The sequence below is a fragment of the Komagataella phaffii genome, chromosome 1, assembly GCF_000027005.1.
Source record: "Komagataella phaffii GS115 chromosome 1, complete sequence".
NCBI lineage: Eukaryota > Fungi > Ascomycota > Pichiomycetes > Pichiales > Pichiaceae > Komagataella > Komagataella phaffii.
The window spans coordinates 341,925-366,598 of NC_012963.1; the positions used below are offsets into that span (position 1 = coordinate 341,925).

General features: G+C 40.5%; 15 protein-coding genes across 15 annotated transcripts; 7 read left to right on the top strand and 8 right to left on the bottom strand.

Moving 5' to 3' along the window:
- Positions 1–31: 31 nt before the first annotated feature.
- On the top strand, positions 32–1,954 carry PAS_chr1-3_0182 (Essential splicing factor; the record flags this gene model as incomplete). The annotated part of the gene is made up of 1 exon (XM_002489481.1): positions 32–1,954. One exon carries the CDS (start codon positions 32–34, stop codon positions 1,952–1,954), a length of 1,923 nt encoding a protein of 640 aa, XP_002489526.1.
- Positions 1,955–1,995: 41 nt separating this feature from the next.
- On the bottom strand, positions 1,996–6,162 carry PAS_chr1-3_0183 (RNA-binding subunit of the mRNA cleavage and polyadenylation factor; the record flags this gene model as incomplete). The annotated part of the gene is made up of 1 exon (XM_002489482.1): positions 1,996–6,162. One exon carries the CDS (start codon positions 6,160–6,162, stop codon positions 1,996–1,998), a length of 4,167 nt encoding a protein of 1,388 aa, XP_002489527.1.
- A 222-nt stretch (positions 6,163–6,384) lies between these two features.
- PAS_chr1-3_0184 (Protein involved in proteolytic activation of Rim101p in response to alkaline pH) lies at positions 6,385–8,706 on the top strand (the record flags this gene model as incomplete). The annotated part of the gene is made up of 1 exon (XM_002489483.1): positions 6,385–8,706. The coding sequence occupies one exon, from the start codon at positions 6,385–6,387 to the stop codon at positions 8,704–8,706; it is 2,322 nt and encodes a 773-aa protein (XP_002489528.1).
- Positions 8,693–10,060, bottom strand: PAS_chr1-3_0185 (Delta 2-isopentenyl pyrophosphate:tRNA isopentenyl transferase; the record flags this gene model as incomplete). The annotated part of the gene is made up of 1 exon (XM_002489484.1): positions 8,693–10,060. One exon carries the CDS (start codon positions 10,058–10,060, stop codon positions 8,693–8,695), a length of 1,368 nt encoding a protein of 455 aa, XP_002489529.1.
- Positions 10,061–10,246: 186 nt separating this feature from the next.
- On the top strand, positions 10,247–11,230 carry PAS_chr1-3_0186 (Putative protein, predicted to be an alpha-isopropylmalate carrier; the record flags this gene model as incomplete). The annotated part of the gene is made up of 1 exon (XM_002489485.1): positions 10,247–11,230. The coding sequence occupies one exon, from the start codon at positions 10,247–10,249 to the stop codon at positions 11,228–11,230; it is 984 nt and encodes a 327-aa protein (XP_002489530.1).
- A 27-nt stretch (positions 11,231–11,257) lies between these two features.
- On the bottom strand, positions 11,258–12,553 carry PAS_chr1-3_0187 (uncharacterized protein; the record flags this gene model as incomplete). The annotated part of the gene is made up of 2 exons (XM_002489486.1): positions 11,258–12,424; positions 12,479–12,553. 2 exons carry the CDS (start codon positions 12,551–12,553, stop codon positions 11,258–11,260), a joined length of 1,242 nt encoding a protein of 413 aa, XP_002489531.1.
- A 368-nt stretch (positions 12,554–12,921) lies between these two features.
- PAS_chr1-3_0188 (uncharacterized protein) lies at positions 12,922–14,274 on the top strand (the record flags this gene model as incomplete). The annotated part of the gene is made up of 1 exon (XM_002489487.1): positions 12,922–14,274. One exon carries the CDS (start codon positions 12,922–12,924, stop codon positions 14,272–14,274), a length of 1,353 nt encoding a protein of 450 aa, XP_002489532.1.
- A 34-nt stretch (positions 14,275–14,308) lies between these two features.
- Positions 14,309–15,523, bottom strand: PAS_chr1-3_0189 (uncharacterized protein; the record flags this gene model as incomplete). Its single annotated transcript, XM_002489488.1, has 1 exon — positions 14,309–15,523. The coding sequence occupies one exon, from the start codon at positions 15,521–15,523 to the stop codon at positions 14,309–14,311; it is 1,215 nt and encodes a 404-aa protein (XP_002489533.1).
- A 130-nt stretch (positions 15,524–15,653) lies between these two features.
- On the top strand, positions 15,654–16,082 carry PAS_chr1-3_0190 (Hypothetical protein; the record flags this gene model as incomplete). Its single annotated transcript, XM_002489489.1, has 1 exon — positions 15,654–16,082. One exon carries the CDS (start codon positions 15,654–15,656, stop codon positions 16,080–16,082), a length of 429 nt encoding a protein of 142 aa, XP_002489534.1.
- A 64-nt stretch (positions 16,083–16,146) lies between these two features.
- PAS_chr1-3_0191 (GMP synthase, an enzyme that catalyzes the second step in the biosynthesis of GMP from IMP) lies at positions 16,147–17,727 on the bottom strand (the record flags this gene model as incomplete). Its single annotated transcript, XM_002489490.1, has 2 exons — positions 16,147–17,630; positions 17,670–17,727. The coding sequence occupies 2 exons, from the start codon at positions 17,725–17,727 to the stop codon at positions 16,147–16,149; spliced, it is 1,542 nt and encodes a 513-aa protein (XP_002489535.1).
- A 299-nt stretch (positions 17,728–18,026) lies between these two features.
- PAS_chr1-3_0192 (Alpha subunit of both the farnesyltransferase and type I geranylgeranyltransferase) lies at positions 18,027–18,965 on the top strand (the record flags this gene model as incomplete). Its single annotated transcript, XM_002489491.1, has 1 exon — positions 18,027–18,965. The coding sequence occupies one exon, from the start codon at positions 18,027–18,029 to the stop codon at positions 18,963–18,965; it is 939 nt and encodes a 312-aa protein (XP_002489536.1).
- Positions 18,966–19,049: 84 nt separating this feature from the next.
- Positions 19,050–20,033, top strand: PAS_chr1-3_0193 (Protein phosphatase; the record flags this gene model as incomplete). Its single annotated transcript, XM_002489492.1, has 1 exon — positions 19,050–20,033. The coding sequence occupies one exon, from the start codon at positions 19,050–19,052 to the stop codon at positions 20,031–20,033; it is 984 nt and encodes a 327-aa protein (XP_002489537.1).
- A 33-nt stretch (positions 20,034–20,066) lies between these two features.
- PAS_chr1-3_0304 (uncharacterized protein) lies at positions 20,067–20,873 on the bottom strand (the record flags this gene model as incomplete). The annotated part of the gene is made up of 1 exon (XM_002489493.1): positions 20,067–20,873. One exon carries the CDS (start codon positions 20,871–20,873, stop codon positions 20,067–20,069), a length of 807 nt encoding a protein of 268 aa, XP_002489538.1.
- A 229-nt stretch (positions 20,874–21,102) lies between these two features.
- PAS_chr1-3_0194 (Heme A:farnesyltransferase) lies at positions 21,103–22,380 on the bottom strand (the record flags this gene model as incomplete). The annotated part of the gene is made up of 1 exon (XM_002489494.1): positions 21,103–22,380. The coding sequence occupies one exon, from the start codon at positions 22,378–22,380 to the stop codon at positions 21,103–21,105; it is 1,278 nt and encodes a 425-aa protein (XP_002489539.1).
- A 313-nt stretch (positions 22,381–22,693) lies between these two features.
- Positions 22,694–23,701, bottom strand: PAS_chr1-3_0195 (Essential, non-ATPase regulatory subunit of the 26S proteasome; the record flags this gene model as incomplete). Its single annotated transcript, XM_002489495.1, has 1 exon — positions 22,694–23,701. One exon carries the CDS (start codon positions 23,699–23,701, stop codon positions 22,694–22,696), a length of 1,008 nt encoding a protein of 335 aa, XP_002489540.1.
- Between the last annotated feature and the right edge of the window lie 973 nt (positions 23,702–24,674).

Here is a 24,674-nt window from a genome sequence, read left to right on the forward strand (position 1 = left end):
AGTATCAGAACCTTCTCATTATCAACTAGACATGGCTCCTGTGTACGTGAAAGGAGGAGCTTGGACCAATGTTGAGGACGAGATTTTGAAAGCTGCTGTGGCTAAGTATGGGTTGACGCAGTGGGCTCGAGTCAGTTCTTTACTTGCTAAGAAGACAGCGAAACAGTGCAAAGCTAGATGGGAAGAATGGTTGAACCCGAGAGTAAACCATCTTGAATGGTCTCGGGATGAAGATGCAAAATTGTTGAGACTGGCCAGACTTATGCCAAACCAATGGAGGTCCATTTCTAATATTACTGGGAGAACGGCGACTCAATGCGTCGAGCGATATCAGAAACTTTTGGAAGAAGCTGGAGGAGTAAGTAGTGATCTAAGACACATGGAGCTAGGACTTTCAGGCCCAGGTATTGAGTCGAATGCACCAGTAGGTGCTGAGTTCAAACTTGGTGATATCAACTTGAATCCAGAGAACAAACCTGCCATGCTCGACACTGTAGATATGGACGAAGAGGAGTTGGAAATGTTAAGTGAAGCACGGGCCAGGTTGGCCAATACACAGGGCAAAAAAGCCAAACGAAAAGTTAGAGAAAAGTTTTTGGAAGAAAGTAGGTATATTGCCGAATTGCAGAAAAGAAGAGAATTGAAACAGGCAGGAATTGGAGGAACCAAAAAAAGAAAGAAACAAGATAATCAGGTTGATTATTTATCTGATGTTCCTTTTGAAAGGGCTCCATATCAGGGAACTTATGATGTTGATGATGAAAATTTAGCCAATCTAAAAGAAATGGAGGATTACCAACTCAGGGCTAACAAGTATGGTATTCAAGATCAGGACGCTCAGAAGCAGAAGAGAAAACGAAAGAGAGAGAAGGAAGATGAGAAGAAGAAGGATCAAATGGCTCAAATAGTGGTGTTTGAAGAACTTTATCCCACTAAAAAGAAGAAACTAGACTTGCCCGAACCCGGATCTGTGGTCGGTGATGAAATCACAGATGACGCCATTATTCAAGCTACGCAACAATTAATAAGGCGATCCCAAAAACAATCATTTATAGGAAGCACCGCTGATGAACTAGAATCAGAAAGTACTAATGGTAAATTGGACAATGTTAGGCCAGCACCTGTTTCTGCAAAGAAGGAGAGGAAACGATTGGTTGCTCTAATTCGAACCAAATTCTCCCAGCTGCCCAAGCCGAAGAATAATTTTCAAATTACTCTTCCCCACGAATCCCAAGCTTTTGTTACTGGTAATGAAAATGAAATTCGTGATCAATACATCGATTTAGGAGAGGCAGAGAGAAGAATAAAGCTTCATGAAGAGGAAGAGTATTTCAAATCTCTTTCAAGAAGATCCCAAACGATTCAACGAGGGTTGCCATTGCCATCACCTACAGCAATTCCTTCTACGAACAACTTGTTGCAGGATCTAGTTGACCAAGAAATAATGAAAATGATAGAATCAGACTATAATCAGGTCAATGATGTTCCAGGGTTCAGAATCACACAATTAACAGAGGAAGAGAAACAACAAGCAGATTTGGAGATATTTGAAGAAATAACAAAGAACCAGGACAGCTTCCTGAAATTTCAGGACCATCTGAGAAATTTAGATCTGTTCAAATCATTTGAGTACACAAAGAGTTTCAGGAACCTCCGATCACAATATTTGAAAACCCGCATTGATGACATCTCAAAACTCGAATCCACAATTAATCTACAAAATGAGGATATCATTGACAAACACAACCAATTAATTCAAAGCCTTGAGGAGCTGCAGACTCTATCAATTAAACTTGACATGGAGTATAACGTCTTTGGTCACTTTCGTGAGAATGAACGCATGGTGATCCAAGTTCGAACTGAAGCACTTCAAGACGAAGCGGATGAAGCAAAGAAAATTCAACGAAAGGCTGAACTCAGGTACAACAATCTTCTTGAAAATTTAAATCACTAAGAACAGTTTTCATAATATCTATGTATTATATGCAATCCTAACTAGAGCTCCTGTAGATTCAAGAGATCTCTGTAAAACTCAGAATAAGTGTTTCTGCCCAATTTATGCACCAAATCACGTTTCTTAATCTCGTCAAACTCCAGGAATCGCCTGATATTGTCAAAATCTAAGATTAGCCTTTGATTTGGTATCGAATACTGATCCGACAAGTATCTGTTTTCTCTAGGGTTCAATCCACATTTGTGATTTTCTTGATCAAAGATCTGTTGTTGAATAACGTACAGTCTTCTGTATGTAGCTTCTGAAATTGGGGTAACCTTATAGAAAGAGCCATCTGAATTTGCAGCAACAACTTCAAATGCCTCCGAGAAGTTTGTGAATTGGTTCTTTGGGGGTTTTATGACATATTTTCTTTCTCTCATTTTCATACAGGTCGTATATTGATTGGTTTTGAATATTGACCTTCTTAACAGTCTCTGTCCTTGCATTGATGCTGGATCTTCGGGGTCGTATTGAATAAGGTGCAACATGCCGTCCTCATCTGCAATAATTATGAATAAATTTCCTTCAAAGACAACGAAATCGGCTGCACACACATCAACGTGCGCAACGTCTTTTCCTAGACTTATCATCCTGTAAGGCTCGGCATCAAACCCAACAAGAATTACGCTATGCATAGAATCACCTACCAGCAGCAAATTTTGGAAACTCTTGGTTTCTGATACATAAAATGGGGTATCAACGAAACCTACTGGTAGAGCTGTATTGTCCTCTTGCAAATCACGAACAATAATTTTTTGACCCTGGCCAATGACAAATCTCCCACTTATATCGGATACTGAAGTAACTGCACCCTTAGTAGCATCCTGAAAGATGTCCTTGAACTTGTGGTTAGTTTCAGGTTTGCCTGGTTCAGGAATGATGTCCACTACATCGACAATTCTAATTTGCCCATTTGAGGCAAGATCCTCCATACGGTAATTAGAGATACCCAGTACCAAATATTCTTTCAGATTCTTAAACATTGGAATTCTGGATGTGTTCAAAGTCATGGATTTAAGACTCATACACACATGCTCGTCTTCCAAATCAAAACTATCAATTACTGTCCAACTTATGGGCGATATCAACTTAATTGAACTCTTGAACGAGCTGGCAGGTTTGTTTATTGTGTTGTCCACCCCAACAATGGGATTTCCCTCCTCATCGACACAATTGTACGGAGTTTCTTCCACTGTTGAGACAACAAACGTTCTAGATGCTTTATGAAATGCAACACATTTGATAGTGCAACCAACTGGAACTCTTCTAATTGGAAGTCTTTGAGACAACTCCAAGTTTGAAGGAATTTCTACCATCCTGGCGGCTTTGTTGGTATCGATTATCATTAGACCGTTTTTGCATCTTGATGTATTGAATCTGGCACAAGAAATAGTAGATAGTTTTGTAAATTGGTGAATATTGATGGATGAAGAATGTCTTTTCGTAATCCAGAAAGACTTCACCCCTACCACGAATAGAGTGCTGAGCTTGGAATCTCCTATATTGTTTAACTTTATCAATCTTCTCTCTAACTTTGTTCCCTGAGGATAAGCGTTATCTGGTGCGCCAGTAATGGTAATGTTTGCGGAATAGTTGTCTTTGATAAACTGGAATGTACCTGAGTCCTTGTTTAGCACTTGTTTATAGATTATCACTTCACCCCCAATGGTCAAAATAGTTAGGTATACCTGCTTTTCAATTTCGTCACCAATTTCACTAACGGTGATTTGTTTGATAAAGGGATCTGGTTGGCCAATTTCACCGACTTTGATTAGTTCGATGTTCAAGAAAGTCGAAAAGTCTTTGGCCTCGCTCAACTTGAACACCTTTTCCTTATGGTTTTCAAGAAACATCACAATTGAATTCTCTGCTGTAACAAGAAAGAAAACAAGACTTTTTTTACCTTTTTCTCCATTTTCTAAAATTATGTTGTTGTAGCCTATATCCACTTTGTTCAAAATGTCAGAGTTAGCAATACATCCAGTAATAAAAATATAGTCATTTTGACTAAGAGCCTTAGGGAGTGGGATCACATCGAGCTTGTGATTCACCCTAAATGCTTCCATCTTCTCCTCCTTCCTTCGTCTTTTTCTACCTTTCTTGGAAGTTTTGGACTTTTTACTGGAGGTTTCTCCATCTGACTCTTTTTTATCACCATGCTCCACTGCCTCAATCTCTTCGTCATAGTGCAAAATATCAGCCATACCGCTCTCTTTAGTAATTAGCATGTAGTTTTCAAAAGTATCAACAGACACTATGTCATCACCTTCATAACTCAATGACAAAAGTTTCTTGAGCTTGAAATCATAAAGTATCACATTCTCAGCAGTCACTTGCACTATACGTGACTCTCCATAGCTACCAGTTCCATCCTTACCAGGGATGACTGCTATATGTTTGGTGAAAGTCCCAGTAACAAATCCCTTGGAAGAGTAATGTTTGTAGTTTTGTTTAACCAAGAACACTTCAGTGTTGGCTTTTTTGGAGTCAGTTGTAATCAAGTAATGCGAATCTCCGTTCTCATCCTCCAAGGTCCACAGTTTCTCCACATTATTAAACGTTAAGGAAGATCTCACAGTAGGAGAAATCGTAGGCTGTATAAGACTTAACTGGCCGGATTCATGTAATCCTCCAGCTGCGATAATACATTCATCATTCCAATTTGGATTCGGAAGACCTTGCAGCTTGGATCTATACTCAATAGAACCAGTTGTAAAGTTTGTTATAGGGCCTATGTTTAGCAGGGAGTCTAGTTTAACAAAATCTATATGATCAATTCCTTGAGCCACATTCTGAATATCGTCTGCATAAAGATCTTCTTCGTATAAGGCATCTTCCTCAGTTATAACCTTTGATTTTCCGTTGACATCGACATTCTGAGTGTTCAAGCGCGCCTTGGAACCAAACAGAACACTGTCAGAACCTTGGCATCCAATAAAGAAAGTCTTCCCATCTATGTTAGTGAACATGGTTGGCAATGAAAGCACTAAACCTTGATACTTTTCAGCAGCGATCTTTTGAATTTCATTTATCGAACTGACACCTCCAACAATATCAAAGCTAAAAGCATAAAAGGCACCCTTCTCGGTGATCAGAATCACTTTATCATTATAAACTTGTCCAAGTACACATTTCTCAAGCCTCAAGTCTAAGTTTGATTGATCGCTTAGTTTGAAATTAGAGCACTTGGCAGCAAACAGGTTGCAACTTATTCCCTTAGCGGTACCCATGGAATTTAGATGAATAATTTGATTCGCTCCGATGAGCAAGCATCCATTCAAAGGAGAAGACAGTGGTAGAATCCTGTCAGTGTCATAAGGAAGGTTATTTACTTCAATAATGCTGGTACTTGCTTTGTTTTGTAGATTCAATGAGAAAACTTGTAAGCTGACAGTATCCTTTGCTTTGGGAAGAGCGCCAGTGCACGTAGGGAAAGAAGTGTATAGGACAGCCAAAGTTGGCTCCGAGTAGCCATGCAGGAATTCAATATCTATAATAGTTTTGATGTTTGGCTGCAAGTCATTGGAAAACTGCAAAAAAGTGTTAGAATACAGCTTTTTGTTCTCTACGAATTTACCATCTAGTTCTTCATCCACCTCATGCTGTAAAAACGGTAGAAAAAACAAGATCTCATTAGCTAGCAAACACGAGCAATGGTTATTGGGATCTGCAATTAACTTCGTGTCGACATTGAATTTATCTATCAACGAATTCTCCACAATCTTTTTGTAATGATGTAAACTGACCGTTGATATGGAATTCGATGATTGATCCCATTTGATCATAGAAAATTTGACTCCCTTCGTAGCAACCAGCACATAATCATGATGTGAATCTTCGATAGTTCGTATCTTGCACAGGTCTGTCACAAGACCGTCCAACTTGTATTCTGCCACAAGTGACAACTTGACATTCTGAGAAAAATCAATTGCCGCCACATTCAGTGCATCTTCATTGATTTCACCAATACCAAAAGCAGCACCATTTAACTCCAAGTCTGGTTGTTCTTCGTCCTGCTTGTTTTCTATGGTAACATTGATGACTTCAAAGATCTGTAAGAGTGTCCCCTTGGCGATTATCAAATCATTCTTGACAGAGTTCGTAAAATTTGCAGACAGAGAGTGCGTGCAAACCGTCGGTTCAAGAAATTGATGATAAACATCCATTGGTCCTGGGGTTGACTGCTTTTTGAACTTGGAAGAGGGTCGGTTGGGTTAAGAAAGAAGACGGGAGAGCGTGGAAGGCTGAAAAGATGTGTGGTCGAGAAGGAGGAAAATTCTGGGCCCAAGGCCGGAGGTGGCCCCAGTAAAGAATACTTAGGAAATGGGTTTGCTCGAAGAGTGGCTCTATTGATATTTACGTTTCAAGTATCAGTTCAAACACGGGTGATGAGCTTCAACCTGCTAAGTGTTCCTTTACGAACGTCAAAGCCGATACCGTTAGGCGAAAGCCTAAAAGAGCTTATCAACAATCAGTACTACCAGACATCTGCTGCGTTCAAATCGGATATCGAAGAGATCGACCAACTAAGAAATGATGTCCTATCAATAGAACCAAACAATGATGGACTTGCATTGCTCAAGAGATACTATGTACAGTTAGCCAGCATTAGCCAAAAACTCCCTGATTATTTTATGGAGTATCCCTGGTTTGGAACATTAGGATACCAAGTAACTGGCCCCGTAGCTCTAAAATCCCTCTATTTCGAAAGAATCAATATAGCGTACAACATCGCAGCGACGTATTCAATCATAGGTTTAAACGAGCCCAGAGCTACAGGAGAAGGCTTGAAAAAATCATGCATTTATTTTCAGTATAGTAGTGGGGCATTCGAAAGTGTACTGAAGCTAGTGGAGCAAAAACCGAAAGAGCTGACACTTCCCATTGATCTTAGTGTTAACATTATGAAAACCCTGGCTAAACTCATGCTGGCTCAGGCCCAGGAATGTTTTTGGCAAAAGGCTGTTTCTAACACTTTAAAAGATAACGTTATTGCAAGGTTGGCCTTTCAAGTATCTCAATTTTACGATGAAGCTCTGTCTATGGCTTACAAGTGCGATATTTTAAAGTCTGAATGGATAGAACATATGAGTTGCAAGAAGCTGCATTTTAAGGCTGCGGCCCAATTTAGACTTGCTTGTGTGGCAGTCGCTGCTTCTAGACATGGAGAGGAAATAGCAAGATTAAGGATTGCAAATACCATTTGCGAAACAGCATCTAGAGAAGCCAAGTATCACCTTCCCTCTGTATCTTCCGATTTGGAGAGTCTTTCGAAGATAATCAAAGACTCTTTAAGAAGAAGTGAACGTGATAATGATCTAATATATCTGCAGGAAGTTCCTAATGAATCAGATCTTCCTCCAATTGTTGCAGCATCTATGGTTGAACCTAAGCCAATAGTTGAGTTAAATTCAGCTGAATGTGCGAAAGATACAAAGAAATACGGCAAAATCCTTTTCCATGATCTTATGCCATACTTAGTGATTGAAATTGCACAGGCATTTAGAGAGAGGCAGGATTCTTATGTTGTAAAGCATATCAAGGAGCCCATGGAGATGCTGACAAAGATTCTTCACACAATCCTTGCTGAAAATGGACTTCCGGCGTTGATAGATACCATACAAAGGCCTCAAAGATTGCCAACCAACATCCTTGAACATTGTCAAATACTCAATGAAAGGGGTGGCATGGACAAACTTAAGGTATTTTTCGAAGATATCAGCAAGCTAAGACACAAAAGTGAGCAAGTTCTCCAAAACTGTGTCGAATTGCTACAAATGGAAGAGTCCGAAAATGAGGAAATGAGAAGGAAGCATGGATCACAGAGGTGGAATTTTGCTGACTCTAGGGAGGCATCAGCAGATGTCAGGAAAAGTGTACAGGCACTAGAGGGCTATTTGAAACAGGCCCATGATGGTGATCAAGTGATCTGGAATGACTTCGAACAATTGAAGCCACTACTAAGCATGATGAGTGCTCCTAATTCAACTAAATTACTGGAAGAATTTGTACCAAATTCAAAATTCGTCAGACTTCCTCCAGAATTGAACCGAATCGTTAACGAATTAAGAGCTGATGTTAATCAGGTCAAAAAGCTCGCATCGCAAAGGGAAACTTTTATTAATACAGTTAAAGTAAAAAGCACCGACCTGTCCATATTGCCCTTGGTAGTTTCCCATTATAAGAAATTACAACAAAACAACATTAATACGATCACGACGGAATTGTTCGAAGAAGTGTTCAGACGACAGGTTAGCAACTTCGATTCTGATATCAGATTTGTTCAAAAACACAGGGACAACCAAATCGAGTTAGAGAAGCATATTAAATCTTTGGTCCAACAATTCAATCAGCTTAGAGGGAATATAGATGCCTCGCAAGAACGCCAAAATGCACTTCAGTTGTTGGACGATGCCTATAACGGATACCTTGATTTGGTAAACAACCTCACACAGGGACTTAGTTTTTACAATGATTTCACTGGAAAGGCAAATGATGTCTATTTGAGATGTCAAGAATTCTACAACTTTCGTAAACAAGAAGCCATGAAGCTGGAGCAGGAAATATATGCTGTATTTGAACAAGGTAAATCTCCTCAGAAAAAACAACTAGAAGATCAGGTTTCAGATCAACCAAAAAGTGAAGTCAAGTCTTCAAAGGGTTATTCTAATGAGCTGTGGAACCCCGACGTTGGAATTAAATTTGGCTAGATTCTTGTTTATCACACTTGGCCTTCTTCATAGCATCTTTTCCTGTAATATAATGCTCACGCTCCTGTCTTTTCTTCAGTTTGTTCATTGCAGATCTATGCCTCCTACTTGCAAGATGTATCTCATACTGATCACCAACGAATATAGCTTTATTCCCATCTGCATCTTTGCACGTGTCGCATTCGTAGTGTTTCCATTTTTTTCTCTCCTTTTCGGAGGAGGAAGCTTCTTGGGGTAGTAAGTCAATTAGGTGGCCTGAGGCGAAGGGTTGTTCTATGTGTCGGAATTCTAAAAAAGCATCGGTGATTTCTAATGCTCTTGAAGTAACGTTTTCTTTCCACTGATTTAAATTTGTAGCTTCCAGAATATATATTTGGCCGCCGTTGGGATATCCGTGTGCTTTTTCCTTCAACAATTCGTTGGCAAGGACTTTCTTTATCCATTTCACCTGTCTTCTAGCATATTGTCTTGTTCTTGCTTTCATTTGTTCCACGGCAGCTTGTAGACTTTCTTCTGAAGGTTCATTAAGCCATGTGATAAACTCCTTGAACCCAATGACTTGCCAAACTCCATGTTGCAGATTTGGCTGAGAATCCAAAGACTTATAATACCCATATAATTGTTGAATCTCATCTAAGCCACCTTCTGTAAGCATTGTGTCTACTCTGGAATCTAATCTAGCATCTAGCACCGTTTGATCTGCGTATAGCCAAACGTTCAGAGTGTTAAACCTCAATGACGACTGTTGACGTTCCTCTTCCCTCTGCCGATCATAGTATGCTGAAGCAGGCTTCTTTGTCAGTAAGTATATTTCTAATGCTCTTCTTATACGTCTATGGTCGTTTGGATGAAACTTTTCAGCCACTATGGGATCTAATTCCTTCAGGTGTCCGATCAATTCTTCTGGAGGTCCTTCAATCATTTGTCTTTCATGTGGGGTAAGGGTTGAACTAGTCTCTTCATCCTTTGCACTACCTCCTGTTTTAATCACCTTGTTATGGAATAGAATAGATTGTAAATAGTAATGGGTTCCTCCAACCAGGATAGGGATCTTTCCCCTACCGTGGATATCTTCAATGGCCTTGAGTGCTTCTTTTTCAAACGTATGCAGGAAATATTCATCCTTCCAATCTACGTGATTCATAACATGATGAGGAATTCCCTCTCTTTCTTTAATGGGATGCTTATTGGTTATTATATCAAGTCCTTTGTACATTTGCATACTATCCGTATTGATGACTTCCCCATTAAACCTCTTGGCTAGCTCAATGGATAGTTGAGATTTTCCAACTCCTGTAGTTCCTATTATGTTGATTATACTCTTCTTAGTCATCTTTTTCCATAATCTAAGCATAAATAGAGATTTTGGCCCTTTTGCTTGGGATTCACTTCACACTCGTGCTTGACGCTAAGTGACTATCTGACAGAGCCACTAAGGGTCTCCCGCGATTCTCTTCAACGGTTTTTTCTCTTTTTTTTTTTCCTGATGCATGAAATGCTTACTCACTTCTTGCTTATTTGACTCCAACCATCTCAAAACATGGCCTCTGCAATTCCTGGTCCCATCCCGCTGCCTCAGTCACGTTATGACCTCAACACATACATGGGGAGAGTAAAGCACTGTGCTGGAATTTCGGACCCCTCCATGCTGTTAAACACTAGTGCAGATGTAGAAACTGCGAAGACCCTGATCTCTGATTTTAAGAACGGAAAAATCAAGCAGATGACGCCAGAATTATGGAGGGCCAAAAGAGTTTTGGACTCCACTATTCATCCTGACACTGGGGAAACTGTGTTGCTTCCATTCAGAATGTCGTCATGCGTTTTGAGTAACCTGGTGGTGACAGCAGGTATGTTAACCCCAGGTCTTGGAAGCATAGGGACTCTTTTCTGGCAAGTGGCCAACCAGTCACTGAATGTTGCGATCAACATTGCAAATTCTAACAAGTCTCACCCATTGTCAACTCGTCAGCTTATAACGAATTACACCTTAGCTGTAACAGCCTCATGCTCGGTCGCCTTAGGGTTGAACTCGATTGTTCCAAGATTAAAGTCATTAGCTCCAAACACTAGAATGATCCTAGGAAGATTGGTTCCCTTTGCCGCTGTTGTATCTGCCGGTGTCGTGAACGTATTTTTAATGAGAGGAGAAGAGATCAAGAAAGGTATAAGTGTTTTCGATCAAGATGGAAACGACGTGGGTCTTTCAAAGAAAGCCGCCTTTTACGCAGTTGGGGAGACTGCTGCTTCACGTGTTATTAATGCTACTCCGATTATGGTTATACCCCCGTTAATCCTAGTCAAATTGCAAAAAGGATTCTTAAAAGGAAAAGGTGTCGGAATTCAGACCTTTACTAATATTGGGTTGATCTGTGCCACCTCCTTGATTGTATTGCCATTTGCACTAGCTGTATTTCCCCAGCGTCAACAGATACATGTTTCTAAACTAGAGACAAAGTTCCATAATTTGACCGACTCTAGAGGTAATAAATTAAACACCGTAGAGTTCAATAGAGGTATATAAAAAGTGACTAGAATATAATGTTTCGACTCACCAAAACTTCCAGTCTGAGCTCCAGACATTGTGTTCAATTTGAATTCTATCCATCTTGATGAACTCGCTAGGATCAAGAGTTGGGTTGAAGGTGGCTCCAACTCCTTTACCACCAAGAGTTGTTTCAAAAGTCTCAAATCCTTCATTCTCTAATTCTTCGACAAGCTCAAGCACTTTGGATTCTTCAACGGACTCTTTCAACAGTGTTATGGCACATCCTCCTCCTCCTGCTCCAGTCAATTTAGTTTCGCCTAAAGCTAGTAGGTCAGCGGTCATTCTAATCTTTTCTAGGGAGGGATGTGAAACTCCCAAAGAGATCAGTAGTCCATGGTTGATTCTTATCAGCTCTCTCAATCTTCTACGAGCCTCAGCATCCAGAACTGGTTTTGTCATTAAGATATAGGCTTCACGGGTCAAGCTGTCGATTGCATTTAAAATAAACTCAGATGTTTTGGCAAACTCGGTTACAAGTGTAGAAACGTTTGCTACCAATGTTGCGGTCCTTCTAGCTGTTTTCGTATTGGTAAGTAACAGGCGTAAAGAAGGAAAGTTTCTCATACTAGTTCGCACACTTGGCATTGATCCCTCTTTTCTTTGAAACATAACTGCACCTCCATGGGTAGCTACTGCATTATCGATACCAGATGGGTTTCCGTGAAGACACTTTTCACCTTGAAAAGACCAAGCTTCAATGAATTGGCAGTCTGCTGACTCAGAAAGAGTACGCTCGTCTCTTCCAATGGTTGGCTTGGAGATATGGCCGTCTAATAATGCAAATGCTGTGGCAAGGCAGACTGAAATAGATGCAGAGGATCCTAATCCAGCACCAATCGGAAGAGTCGACCGCACCGAAAAAGTAGCTCCAGGAACAGTTTTAGACACCAAAGAAATGTACAAGTATAAAAAGGTGTAAGCTGAAGAGTAATGAAAAGGAGAAGTTATATCAGCAAGAAACAAACTCAATGCATCAACCAATTCAGGTTCCAACTCCTGGGAAAGGGAAGGTTTTCCATTATAATTTGGTTTCTGGTCCCAAGGGAAATGATCCTTTCTCCATGACTTGTTGAAATGAATATCTGGGAATTCCAGACGAATGAGCTCAGAATCTTCGTTGGGTGTCACCAACAAGTAAGTTCTCAAAGACAAGGCAGCTGCGATTGCAGGCTTAAATTGTTAGAAGGAGAAGAGAAAAAACCGTGGAAGAAAAATTGTACAAACCTTGTTATAGACAGCAGCATGCTCACCAAATATGATTACTTTACCTGGAGCGGAAACCACAAATGGTAAATCCATAGTTTGAAATAGTGGTGCTGTTAGCTAAGATGGAAGAAAGTTGCACCATACGCGCCATCTCCCACCAGATATCCCTCCGTGGAGAATATCTCGCGAAGGATATTCTATCAATTATAGAGTTTCCTCCCAGTGAGGAAGATACTGGAAAACTGTAGACTAAAGAGTACTCAAAAGAGTTGAAAAAGGACAATCATACGCAGCAAATTCACTTTATAAGATAACTTCAGAGGTCTTCTCTTTCCCGTTAGACATGATCATGATAGAGTGGGAACACCCTTTGGTCGTGCACGCACCCGATGAGATCCAACCTTTTATTAGGCAATTTTTTTTTTTTTTTTTTTTCAGTTTCCAAACCCTCTAAGTACACAATGTCCGAGTCACAAGAGCAAATTAAGATCCGGTTCATTACCAGAGACGAGGATGAGACAATCCATGTTTCGGAAAATCCATTGTATGTTCCCGTTTCCCTGAAAAGATACGGTCTTTCCGAGATTGTCAATCATCTTATAGGACATGATTCCCCAATTCCGTTTGATTTCCTTATCAATGGAACATTGCTAAAAACTTCCCTTGAAGAGTATTTGAAATCAAGAGAACTTTCTACGGAAGCATTTCTGACTCTTGAGTACAGCCGTGCTGTACTTCCACCTGATTTTTTAGCATCTTTCAACAATGAAGATTGGATTTCAAGCGTAGACACTTTGAGTTCCGATCCAAAACTTGCCACACAGCCAAAAATCTTATCTGGTTCTTATGATGGTATAGTCAGAATCTGGGATATGTCCGGTAATAACGAAGCACAGCTAGCTGGACATGGTGGACCAATCAAAGATGTCAAATTCATTTCATCTTCTAAGCTGATGAGCGCTGGTAACGATAGACAAATTCGCCTGTGGGATGCTACAATCCCACAAGAGTTTCAAGAGAACGGTGAAGCCCAGCAAGAATCTATATCAGCCACAACAATAGCCATTCTGGAAGGACATAAGGCACCAGTGTTATCTTTGGCATTGGACAGCCCTACGAATAGAATTCTGTCAGGTAGTGCCGATCATAGTTTGGCCTTCTGGTCTACTAATCCTGATGATATGAATGCTTCAGCACCACTAATTAACGAGTTTGCCCATGTTTCGTCCAGTGCTCGTAAGAGAGCCAAGTTGGCCATCGAGGACAGCTCGATCAAGAGACGAGCCCCCTTGTCATTCTTGGAAGGCCATTCATCCCCAGTTGAGGGAGTTATTTTTGACAAAAAAGACTCCACTGTTGGTTATTCGGCATCTCAGGATCATACAGTCAAAACTTGGGACTTAGTAACCGCCAGATGTGTAGATACCAGGGCTACATCCTATTCTCTTTTGTCAATAACACAATTGGATAAAGTTGGGTTGATCGCCTGTGGATCTTCGGCAAGACATATTAATTTGCACGATCCGAGAGTGGATAGCAACAAATCCGTTGTGCAATCACAGTTAATAGGCCACACAAACTTTGTTGTCTCCCTAGCACCTTCACCTAACAACGAGTATATGTTTGTTTCCGGTTCCCACGACGGTACTAGTAAAGTGTGGGATATTAGAGCTAATAAATCCGTGTTCACAATCACTAGAGAATCTGAAGAGAAAAAGAATAATAATAAGGTGTTTGGTGTAGCGTGGAACAGAGAGATTGGGATCGTGAGTGGGGGTGATGACAAAAAGATTCAAATTAACAGGAGTGTATAATAGAGATGTTCAATAGAGGGGATGCATATTTAGTTTATTTCGTGGCTGTCCACATCGTAACTCCGTAGTTACCTTGCCAAAGACCTTTCAGATTGGTGAGATATCCCAATGGTTTCGGATCCTGTTCATCTAACAGTTTCCAATTGTACTCAGACAGAAGAGCCTTCAGTTCATCATAAGAAAATTCCACGCGAGCTGCCGTACCATACTTAAGAGGGCCCACATTGATCCAAAGCTTGGTACCTGTCACAGAGTTCATCAAAGCGTCTATCGTGTCAAAATACTCAAACATATTTTCAGCAGTATCCAAAAAGAAGGCAGTGACAATGACAAGGTTTTCCTGTTGGGAAGATAGGGTGAACTCGTTAAAGTCCTGATTGTGAATATGTAGATTAGAGGGCCTTTCTGGCAGCTGGGTAAAATCTATCGATCTTTGTTGGTCTTTAGCTTCCACATGATGAGAATAGGAATGCGCAAAGGGATAAACTTTATAGGTTTTTGGAGAATCTGAGTAAACGAATTTGTTAAACAGATACATTAGCGTGGAATATTCCACTGAATGGACGGAATGGAAAGGCAATAACGCTAATTCGTGAGAAATACGTCCCAGACCTGACCCAGGAACAATCACATTCGTCTGCCTCTGTGCGTCCTGGCTCAGAACCTTAGTTATACTATCCTTGATGTAATCTACCAATGGCTGCACTTCAACATCCCCTAGACTTGACCAATCCCTGGCATAATGGCACAATGTCTCAATAACTCTGATATTGTCTTCAATAGCCAAATCTGGAGGACAGGATGGCGGCAAACTATATTCATCTCTTACCATTTCAATGACCGATTCTGTCAATTTGGAATTCTCATTAATGCATTTCTGAACGTCATTGATCCTGGCCGTAAATCCCAATTTCATGGCAATATTCTGATGTCTCCATGGCATTCTTCTGAACAACACACGACGTCTGTCGTTCCATGATGTTGACCTTGCTTTATACTTGCTCAAAGCGTCAATGGCTTGGAGAAGCTTTTTGTCTTCAGTAGAAAGTTTTGGTAACCCCATGAAGAGAAATCGTTTCCACATGCGCTCAACTATAGGGTTCTTGTAGCTAACTAGCATCGCAAGAATAAAACCGAATGGAATCGAGTAAGGATATCTTGGTTGAATCAAAGCAAACAGGATCAATGCAATTGACAATCGTGTGACCAATTTGTTGATTTCAAGGTAATCTGCCCTGTCTATTCGCATGGCATCACGATCCGACTTTCTTTGTGGGCAGGAAGAAAGTTGTAGAGTTTTTCGAAGGGTGACACCAACAAGGTGCGAGGGCTCCCTCGATGTGGGTTTTCCTTAAAACTTGAATTCATCATTTCCAACTATGACAGTCCTAGGAATAGGCACTGATCTGATAAGAAAGACAAGGTTTGAAACTATTTTGACGAAGCACAACTATCCAAACGTTACTTCAAGTCATGTGGTTCGTCTTGCGAAGAGAATCTTGCACCCAGAAAGAGAATACCCTCTGTTTCTGAAAAGTTCAAAAGACTGCGATAAGAGCCAATGTGTACAACTTCTGGCAGGCTCATGGTGTGTTAAAGAGGCACTGTTTAAAAGCTTATCTTACAGCGATCAACAATTGTTTAGCTTCAAAGATTGGTTCAAGTTAAACGACCCAAAAGGCCGTCCTTTTATTATGAATCAAGATTATTTTACGAAACATCCAAATGAAGAGTTTCTGGTGAGCATCACCCATGATGGAGACTATATTGCCTCTACAGTAATACGACAACAACTTAATAATGCATAGAATATTGTCTAACAATTATCAACAAATTTACATCTACTTATCTACCATTTCTGACTCCTTCCCTCTATTCCCACTCAACGGTGGCAGGAGGTTTAGAAGTTATATCATAAGTTACTCTGGCAACTCCATCAACTTCATTGACAATTCTAGAGGCTACTTTCTTCAGGAATGCAGCTTCAAAGACAAACCAGTCGGCAGTCATAAAGTCTGAAGTCTCAATAGCCCTTAATGCAATGACTTGCTCGTAGGTTCGTTGATCTCCCATGACTCCAACGGATTTGACGGGCAGTAAAGCAGCAAAAGCTTGTGAAATCTTTCTGTAAAGACCAGCCTTCTTGATCTCTTCAATGAAAATGTAGTCGGCCTCTCTTGCAATCTTGACTTGCTCTGGAGTAACTTCACCCAAAACACGAATGGCTATACCTGGACCAGGGAAAGGATGTCTCCATACCAAATCTTCAGGAATGTCCAATAGTTGACCCAAGTGACGAACTTCATCCTTGAAAAGCTCTCTCAACGGCTCAATCAGCTTCAATTTCATATTCTCCGTCAATCCGCCAACATTGTGGTGAGTTTTGATAGTCTGCGATGGGCCTTTGAAGGAAATGGATTCAATGACGTCAGGGTATAAGGTGCCTTGCAATAAAAATTCAATCTCTGAACCATCTTTTGGCTTGATGTCAGCAGCCACTTTCTCAAAAACGTGGATGAAAGTGTTACCGATGATCTTACGCTTCTTCTCAGGATCAGTAACGCCCTTCAGTTGACTCAAAAACTGTTCTCCAGCGTCAACAACAGTCAAGTTGATACCCAGACCATCGTCCAAAGTCTTCTTGACAGTGATGGTCTCATTTTTTCTCATGACACCGTTGTCAACGTAGATAGCATGGAATCTGTCGCCAATGGCCTCTTTCATTAACTTAGCAGCGACAGTAGAGTCAACACCACCAGAAACGGCACCGATGACTTCAGCGGTAGGCCCGACTAAGGTTCTAATTCTGTTGATCTCGGTGTCGATGAAGTTTTCCATGGTCCAGTTCTGGGTAGCTCCGCAGACATTAACAGCAAAGTTTTTCAATATGGTTTTACCCTGAACACTGTGGGTAACCTCTGGGTGGAATTGAATACCATAGATCTTTTTGGCCTCGTTGGCAACACCTGCAAACTGAGAGTTCTCGGTGGTTGCAACAGTCTTGAATCCGGAAGGGAGATTGTGCAACTTGTCGTGATGAGACATCCAGACCTGAGAATGATCAACGTCCTTAAACAGAGCACAGTCCTTGTCTTGCACGTTTAGGGTAGCTGGACCGTACTCACGTTTTTCACCTCTGGCAACGTTTTCAACATTATCGATCCAGGCCAACTCTTGCATACCGTAGCAGATACCCAGAATGGGCACATTCAGGTTGAAAATCTCCTTATCAACATGAGGGGATCCTTCTTCGTATACGGAGAAAGGACCTCCAGAGAAAATAACACCTGTTGGAGTGAATGGAAGTTCAGAGATTTTCTGGGTGCAAGGCAGCATCTCAGCATAAACGTTAAACTCTCTCAAACGACGGATAATCAGATGAGAATACTGGGAACCAAAGTCCAGCACTAAGATAGTGTTGAATACATCTCCCACTGGTTCAACGACGGTCATTTCTGATATTGACGATATGTTTTCAACCTGTCAACTGGTATCTGACGGAGCAGAGAGAGTTAAATTTTTTTTTTGTTTGCAGATACGAGAAGATTTTAGTAAAAAAAAAGAGTTTGATGACTCTTTTGGGAGGAAACCGTGGAAGGGGCGCGATATTTCTGGGAGGGAACCTCAACCGGGAAGTGAGAACATTGTTGGGGGCCTAATAGGGCAACTTAGCTAATCTCAAACAGATAACCATCTTCCCACTTGCACCCAAACTATATAACAAAGTTCTCCACTCAGTAAGTTGAGGCAGTATGGTTGTATTTGAGGATTTTGAGTGGGACGATATTACTCCAATTGATATCGCAGAGACAACGGCCCCACTTTGTCATATTTTGTACACTGAGGAATTCAAGAAGGTAATGGGGTATGCCAAGGCCTTGATGGCACAGAAAGAGTATTCAGAAAGAGCGTATTTTATAACAGATGAGGTGATTAATATAGCTAGTGCTCATTACACGATATGGAAGTACAGATTTGATATTGTGGTTCATTTGAAGAAAAATTTGGTCCAGGAACTGGATTGGTGTGATAATATTGCTTACGAGAACGAAAAAAACTATCAGATATGGCCTTATAGACAACAAATTATAGAGTTGTTGGAGAAAGAGACTGAATCTGTTGATGATTTATTGAAATTGGAGTATCCGCTATTGGATATAATGATTGAACAGGATAGTAAAAACTACCATGTCTGGTCTCATAGACGATGGTTGGTTGAAAAATTCAAACTGTATCGAACTCAGAGAGAACTCGAATTTACTAATGACAAAATCAACCTTGATGTGAGGAATAATTCTGCTTGGAACCATCGATTTTTGGTCCAATTTGGTGATATCGAGAGTAATTCGTCATGCGACAAAGAATATCTGAGGGACGAAATCATCCTTACCAAAGATAAAATTGATCTTTGTCCAGAGAATCCGTCTTCTTGGAACTATCTTCAAGCAATATATAAGAAGTTTTCGGTGATATTGCTCATAGAAGACCTGAACTTGTTTGCAATTCAGTACACTCATCTAGTGGAGAATCCAAGAGTAATTTCCATCCAGGCCCTGGAATTAACTGCAGAAATCTACCAGAAATCTGACAAGAACAAGTCTGAAGAAATATATGAGTTGCTGAGCACTACATATGACCCGATAAGGAAAAACTACTGGAGCTTTTGCAAGAATCTCCTGTACCAGAATTGAACAGTGACAGAAACTAGTTATCGATTGTTTAGTTAGCGAAAGTAGAAACGTAACAAAAAAAATTAAATCTCATCTCACCCAATAATGGCTACCCCAACCAGGATTCTAGGGGGGATTTACGTTTCCTCTATTGAGCCATTAACTCAGGGAGTTGATCTGAAGAAAGAGTATAACATTTCTAGTATTTTGAGTGTATTAACGGACGATGTACCCGAAGAATACACCAAAAACTACAACTACAAACAGATAAGTGTCCTTGATGATGACAAGACTAATATTCTCCAACATTTCGACGAAGCAAACAACTTTATAGATGAAGCTCTCTTTGGTGCTGCTGCCGACTTAAAAGATGAGAGAAAACGTCACAAGTCCAGCATTCTCGTTCATTGCGCCCAAGGCTGTTCTCGATCTGTGGTGGTAGTTGCAGGCTACCTGATGAAGAAATACAAACTAGATGTTAAAAGCAGTATATATGCTATAAGGAGGAAAAAACCTGATATTGCACCAAATGACTTTTTCATCGAGCAATTAAACTTGTACAATGAGATTCAAAGCATGGACAGTCCACTGTATAAACAATGGAAGTTGGAACTAGCGTTGAAAAACGATACTTTTCAAATTGAGGATTCAATGTATAATAATACAGCAGCTGAAGCAACAGCTGACTCTGAACTACGTTGCAAGCGTTGTAGACAGAAAATTGCACTTTCGACTTCATTTGTACCCCACATTCCTCCACCTGAAGAGGATAGACAATCTCAATTTATAAAGAGAGCAGGAAATAACAGGATAATAGGAGTGGAGAAAGGCTCTTCCAAGTGCACTCATTTCTTCGTAGAGCCTCTGGATTGGATGAAAGCAGAACTTTCAAAGGGTGAATTAGAAGGAAAGTTTTGTTGTCCCAAATGTCAGGGTAAAGTTGGTGCTTACTCCTGGCATGGGTCCCGATGTAGCTGTGGAAAATGGATGATACCCGCAATACATCTTCAAGATGCAAGGGTTGATGAGATTGACTTCAAAAACTCCAGAGTTGACGAAGTCAAGCATAAAGCTGATAATGTACAGTAATATACAGTGAAATAGAATGGTAACAAAATACCCTCAACATTCATCTTCCGAGTAGGTGACTTCATTTCTCAAGTGAGAATTAGAATTGACAGACCCGCTGGAAAACCTAGGATGCAGTCTATTGCTCTGAAATCTAGTCGGAGCTGTAATTGCTAACACCCTATCGTCTTCGTTTATTTCATTCTGTCTCTCTGGACTTTCAATTTCTCCAACTTCAAACTCCTCATCTTCATCTTCGTCCTCTTCTATAACCATGAAATCGGAGTCAACATTTTCATCTTCATCGAAGCTTACCGAATCTTCATGAGATTGCGCTGAAATATTGCTTTGATCATCCAACATATTGGAGTTATTGAGCCCCTCGTAATCCATGTGGAAACTGCTATCCATATCAATCAAGGACATGGCCGAATTGCCCACTTCTTCTGAATTAATCTGGCTGTAATGAGCTTGTTCGGTAGTATGAACCTCTTGTGTGTGACTGTGTTCCTTCTGTTCTTTCTCCTGGGCTTTTCTCATTTTCATAGTTGTGGATATGCCTGGTGGTTGGAGATAGTTAAATCCCAGGGTTCTATAACTATCAAGCTCATTTAGCTTACTTGAAACCTGATGTGAAAGGTAGTTCAAGTTGTGTTGATGTACTGAGGTTTCTTCTGTAATTATAAGGCCATTATTGGGACCACGAGACTCATGATTCCTCGTCAGGGAGGTAGACCCCGGTGTTTCGGATGAGTAGGACGTCAATGGAGGTGCGAAGGAATTGTTCTGTGTTGTCTTCTTAGTCTTTTTTCTTTCCAAAATGGAGACGCTTAATTTTGATTCCTCCTTACTAGGGTACATCCAGAGATGATGTACATCTCTGGTCATGAGATTCGGCAGATACATTGATGAACTAAGGTGGATTAGTGGATTGTTTTGTGGGATGTTTGGAAAGAAGTTAGCGAATTTGAAAGCTTGAGATGGCTGGGCGGAGAAAACTTAAACCGGTCGCTTATCATACTTATCTCTCTGTAAGCAAATTCCAATTCATAAGGTGATAATATTAGTTTATATACAGATAATGTCTAATTTATGAGAAAAAACGATCCCATTGGCCCTTCTTATGTAACATGGCCAGCACTAAAATTCCAGGAAGGTGCCACACTGAGCACCAAAAAGCTTTCCTTGCATATCCGTTTGCCAGTTCCACCGCTGCCTGTGAAGCTCCTCCTGCTGCCAAAGTCTTTCGGGAGTAGTTAGAAGCCTGTTGGAGCCAAAACTTGAACGTCCAGTACGACATCCATCCGTTCAATAACGAAGAGTCCAGTACAAAATATGGATCTGTGACATTGAAATAGGCGAGACCGAAGCAAATGGGGAACATGAGGAATGAGTACCTTAAGGCAACCCTGGCATTCAACTTGGGGTTTTCAAATGCTGTCATCACATAACCTGCACGTTTATACTCACTTCGAATGTTATGAGATAACGAATTGAAGTGAGGGAATTGCCAGGCATATAGTAGCGCAGCTAGACACCAAGCACCCGGATCTGCTAGTGAAGAGCTAACTGCCCATCCCATTAAGGGAGGAATAGCCCCAACTATGGCCCCAACCCACGTATTCAATATACTTTTTCTCTTTAATGAGGTGTAAATCCAGGAGTAAAGGACGATATTCAAGAATCCTAATCCTGCCACTGTAGGATTCACACCAAAATACAGAATGGCAGTTCCAATGGTACCTGTGATCCCAGCAAAAGTGAAAGCCTCTTTAGGAGAAACTATTCCTCTGACGACAGGTCTTGCGGATGTCCTCACCATCATTTTATCGTAGTTGGGTTCTCTTCCCATATTGATAGCATTAGCAGCCCCAGAGCATAACATCGTTCCAATAGATAGAAAAACCAACTCAGCTATTCCTGCCGAATTAGGAGTTAATGCGTAGGTCGAAATCGACGAGAGCATCACTAAAAAGGTTAAATTTGGCTTAGTGAGGGCAACATAAGCTCTGATATAGTCTTTAGTAGACAGCACTCGAGCAGGCTTAGTACCTTTCTCCTTTGGTTTAACGGTAAATGGAAGTGCCTGCCGATCGTGAAAGTCCTTGCTATCCTTTTGCTGACACACAGAATCAGAAGGTTGGCAGGTCAGAGCTTTCCTTCCAACTTGCTCCAATACATGTGCGGTATCTGTGACTATTGGTCGAGAACCTGGTAATCGGTAATTGGGTATAAATTGTAGTTTGAACTCTGTGCCACTACGGCTGAAATTGATCACTGACGGCAGCAATACCTTGTTAGAAGAATAGAAGCAAGATGCCGAAGCCATGGACCGGATGAAGCTCGGTGATACCGTTCTTTTCATCATGATTTTGAGAGTTACGGGCTATGAAGATTTTGCCTTTACGATATTTCTTTATAACGTTTTCCCTCTTAAATTTGTGCCCTTTACAAACTGGCACTCTTGAAGGCTGTGTTACAACGTGTAAAAAGCAGAAACCGCCAGGAATATTCGGGGAAATGAAGGCCCTTTAATACTTTAAGAAGCTTGAAAGTATCGGGGTCTTAGGTCTTCGGTGTATATTGGTATATACACTACTGGTATTTCATTTCTAACGAGGAAAAGCACCAAGTCATTTTAATCTAGAAAATTAATTCAATATCAGGCTTCAGATAGCTACTTATTTCGATTCTATAGCCGCTTGTTGGGGTTCTTCCTCTGTTGGTGTGAATTCCTTATCTTTCTCGTTGTTCTTCTTGTTCTCGATCTTATTGTCGATCAAATCATGGAAAGCCAAGATGGATCTTACTAAACTGGAGATGTAAACCATCATTAATTCATCATTGGTCTTCACATTGAATGATGTGGCTAGTTGGTTAGCACTTGCAGTGGCTGGTTTTGTGGGATCACCTTGAACGGCAACCAAGTTGGGCAATAAGTTGAATATGTCCTGTAATTTTCCAAGAATTACATTATTTATTGGTAATTCTCCACTTAAAATCTTGCGCAAATATTGGACAATGTTGGCTATGCGATCGTTTAAAGACTTCAGCGATTTGAAATTGTTAGTCAATCTTATGGACAGATTTCCGCACGCCTGGTCTCGGATATCCCTCAGAAGATGCTCCACTCCAATTTCTTCTGCTTCTTCGGCCTGGATGATGGATGGTAAATGGATAAACGTTTTTTCTGCACTTGAGCCATCGTCTCTAATTTCTTCAATTGCCAAATATGAGTCTGTAGGAATATCGACTATATCGGTGGAATTTACATCCACAATCAAAAGCAAAGGATTTGGAGTGAATCTCTTGAATAACTCGTTGATTTGTAGATCAGATGACTTTAACTTTGGTCCAGAGTGGTACCATCCAATAAGTCTTTCTTTGGCATTAATCTTCTTGAACATTTCCATCATCGATTCGATGAAGTCGTGATCCAAAAACCAAATATCCCTGTTCTTTTCGTCTTCTTCAAACGGGATGGCAAATGAGTTGGTTACCTTGATCAAGTTCTTGTTTGTATTGTCTCCCAAAATGACCCCCACGACTCTTTTGTCGTTTGAATTAGTTGGGGCGTTGGGTGCCTGCACCACTCGTTCGTAGTGATCAACAACAGATAAAAGCACCAATGGTGCAACACTCACGGTTGTTTGCAAGAGAGAGGACTCGTTAGTCACCACTGTAGGCATTTTGATGGATAGTGTTAAGGTAAGTGATACTTTGATGGATTTGCCTCTTGGAATTATGGATGTCGCGAAGATATACAGCGTTGTAGTTGGCGACATCCGACATCGTTGTTGTTGTTGAGAGTGATTATGAGGAGCGAGAGAGATACGATCGGATAGCATCCACAGGTGTATTTTGGCTTGATAGAGCATGAAACAAAATAAGAAACCTGGTTCAAAAGTTTTTCCGTCTCAACAAAAAGTTATGATTATGTGATATGTATAGCATATTATTCACTTTGGTAAAACTGAGGGAGATTAGTGTAGTGGTTATCATACTTGCCTTCCAAGCAGGTGACATGGGTTCGATTCCCGTATCTCTCAGTATTTAAGCAAATTTTTTTGGTAAGATTAGACACCTACTTTTCCTGTAAATAATATGGTTGTTTCCCACAGATTTGGATAGAAGTGGATGGATGGGTCAATTTTGATATGAATCAAAAGTCCCAGAACTTTTTGAGTGGGGAAAGCTAATTTGTAGAATGAGCCCTTAATGAAAGCTCAAAGTCAACCAATCGTGAACTCATTGTAATTTTCCAATGTTATCACAACTGAAACGTTGACTAAAACATAACATGAAAACGCAAAAAAATTTTAGAATGTTCCTACTATATTTTCAATATTAGCATAATCCAATCAGAGACTTTTATCAAGAGATGACACCAGCCTATTATTTCAAGACAGCACAATTGCTATATGCAATAAACTTGATGAAATATAATGAATAAGTACTTGTATGGTCTCGTCTTCGATAAGAAATTGAGTCAGTGAAAGCAAGGTTTTGAAAAATAACCCTACATGGGGATAACCTTAGTTCATGATTACATCCAAGGGAAATTAGTGTAGTGGTTATCATACTTGCCTTCCAAGCAGGTGACATGGGTTCGATTCCCGTATTTCTCAATTATTTCCTTTTCTTTTTCTTATTTCATCATCA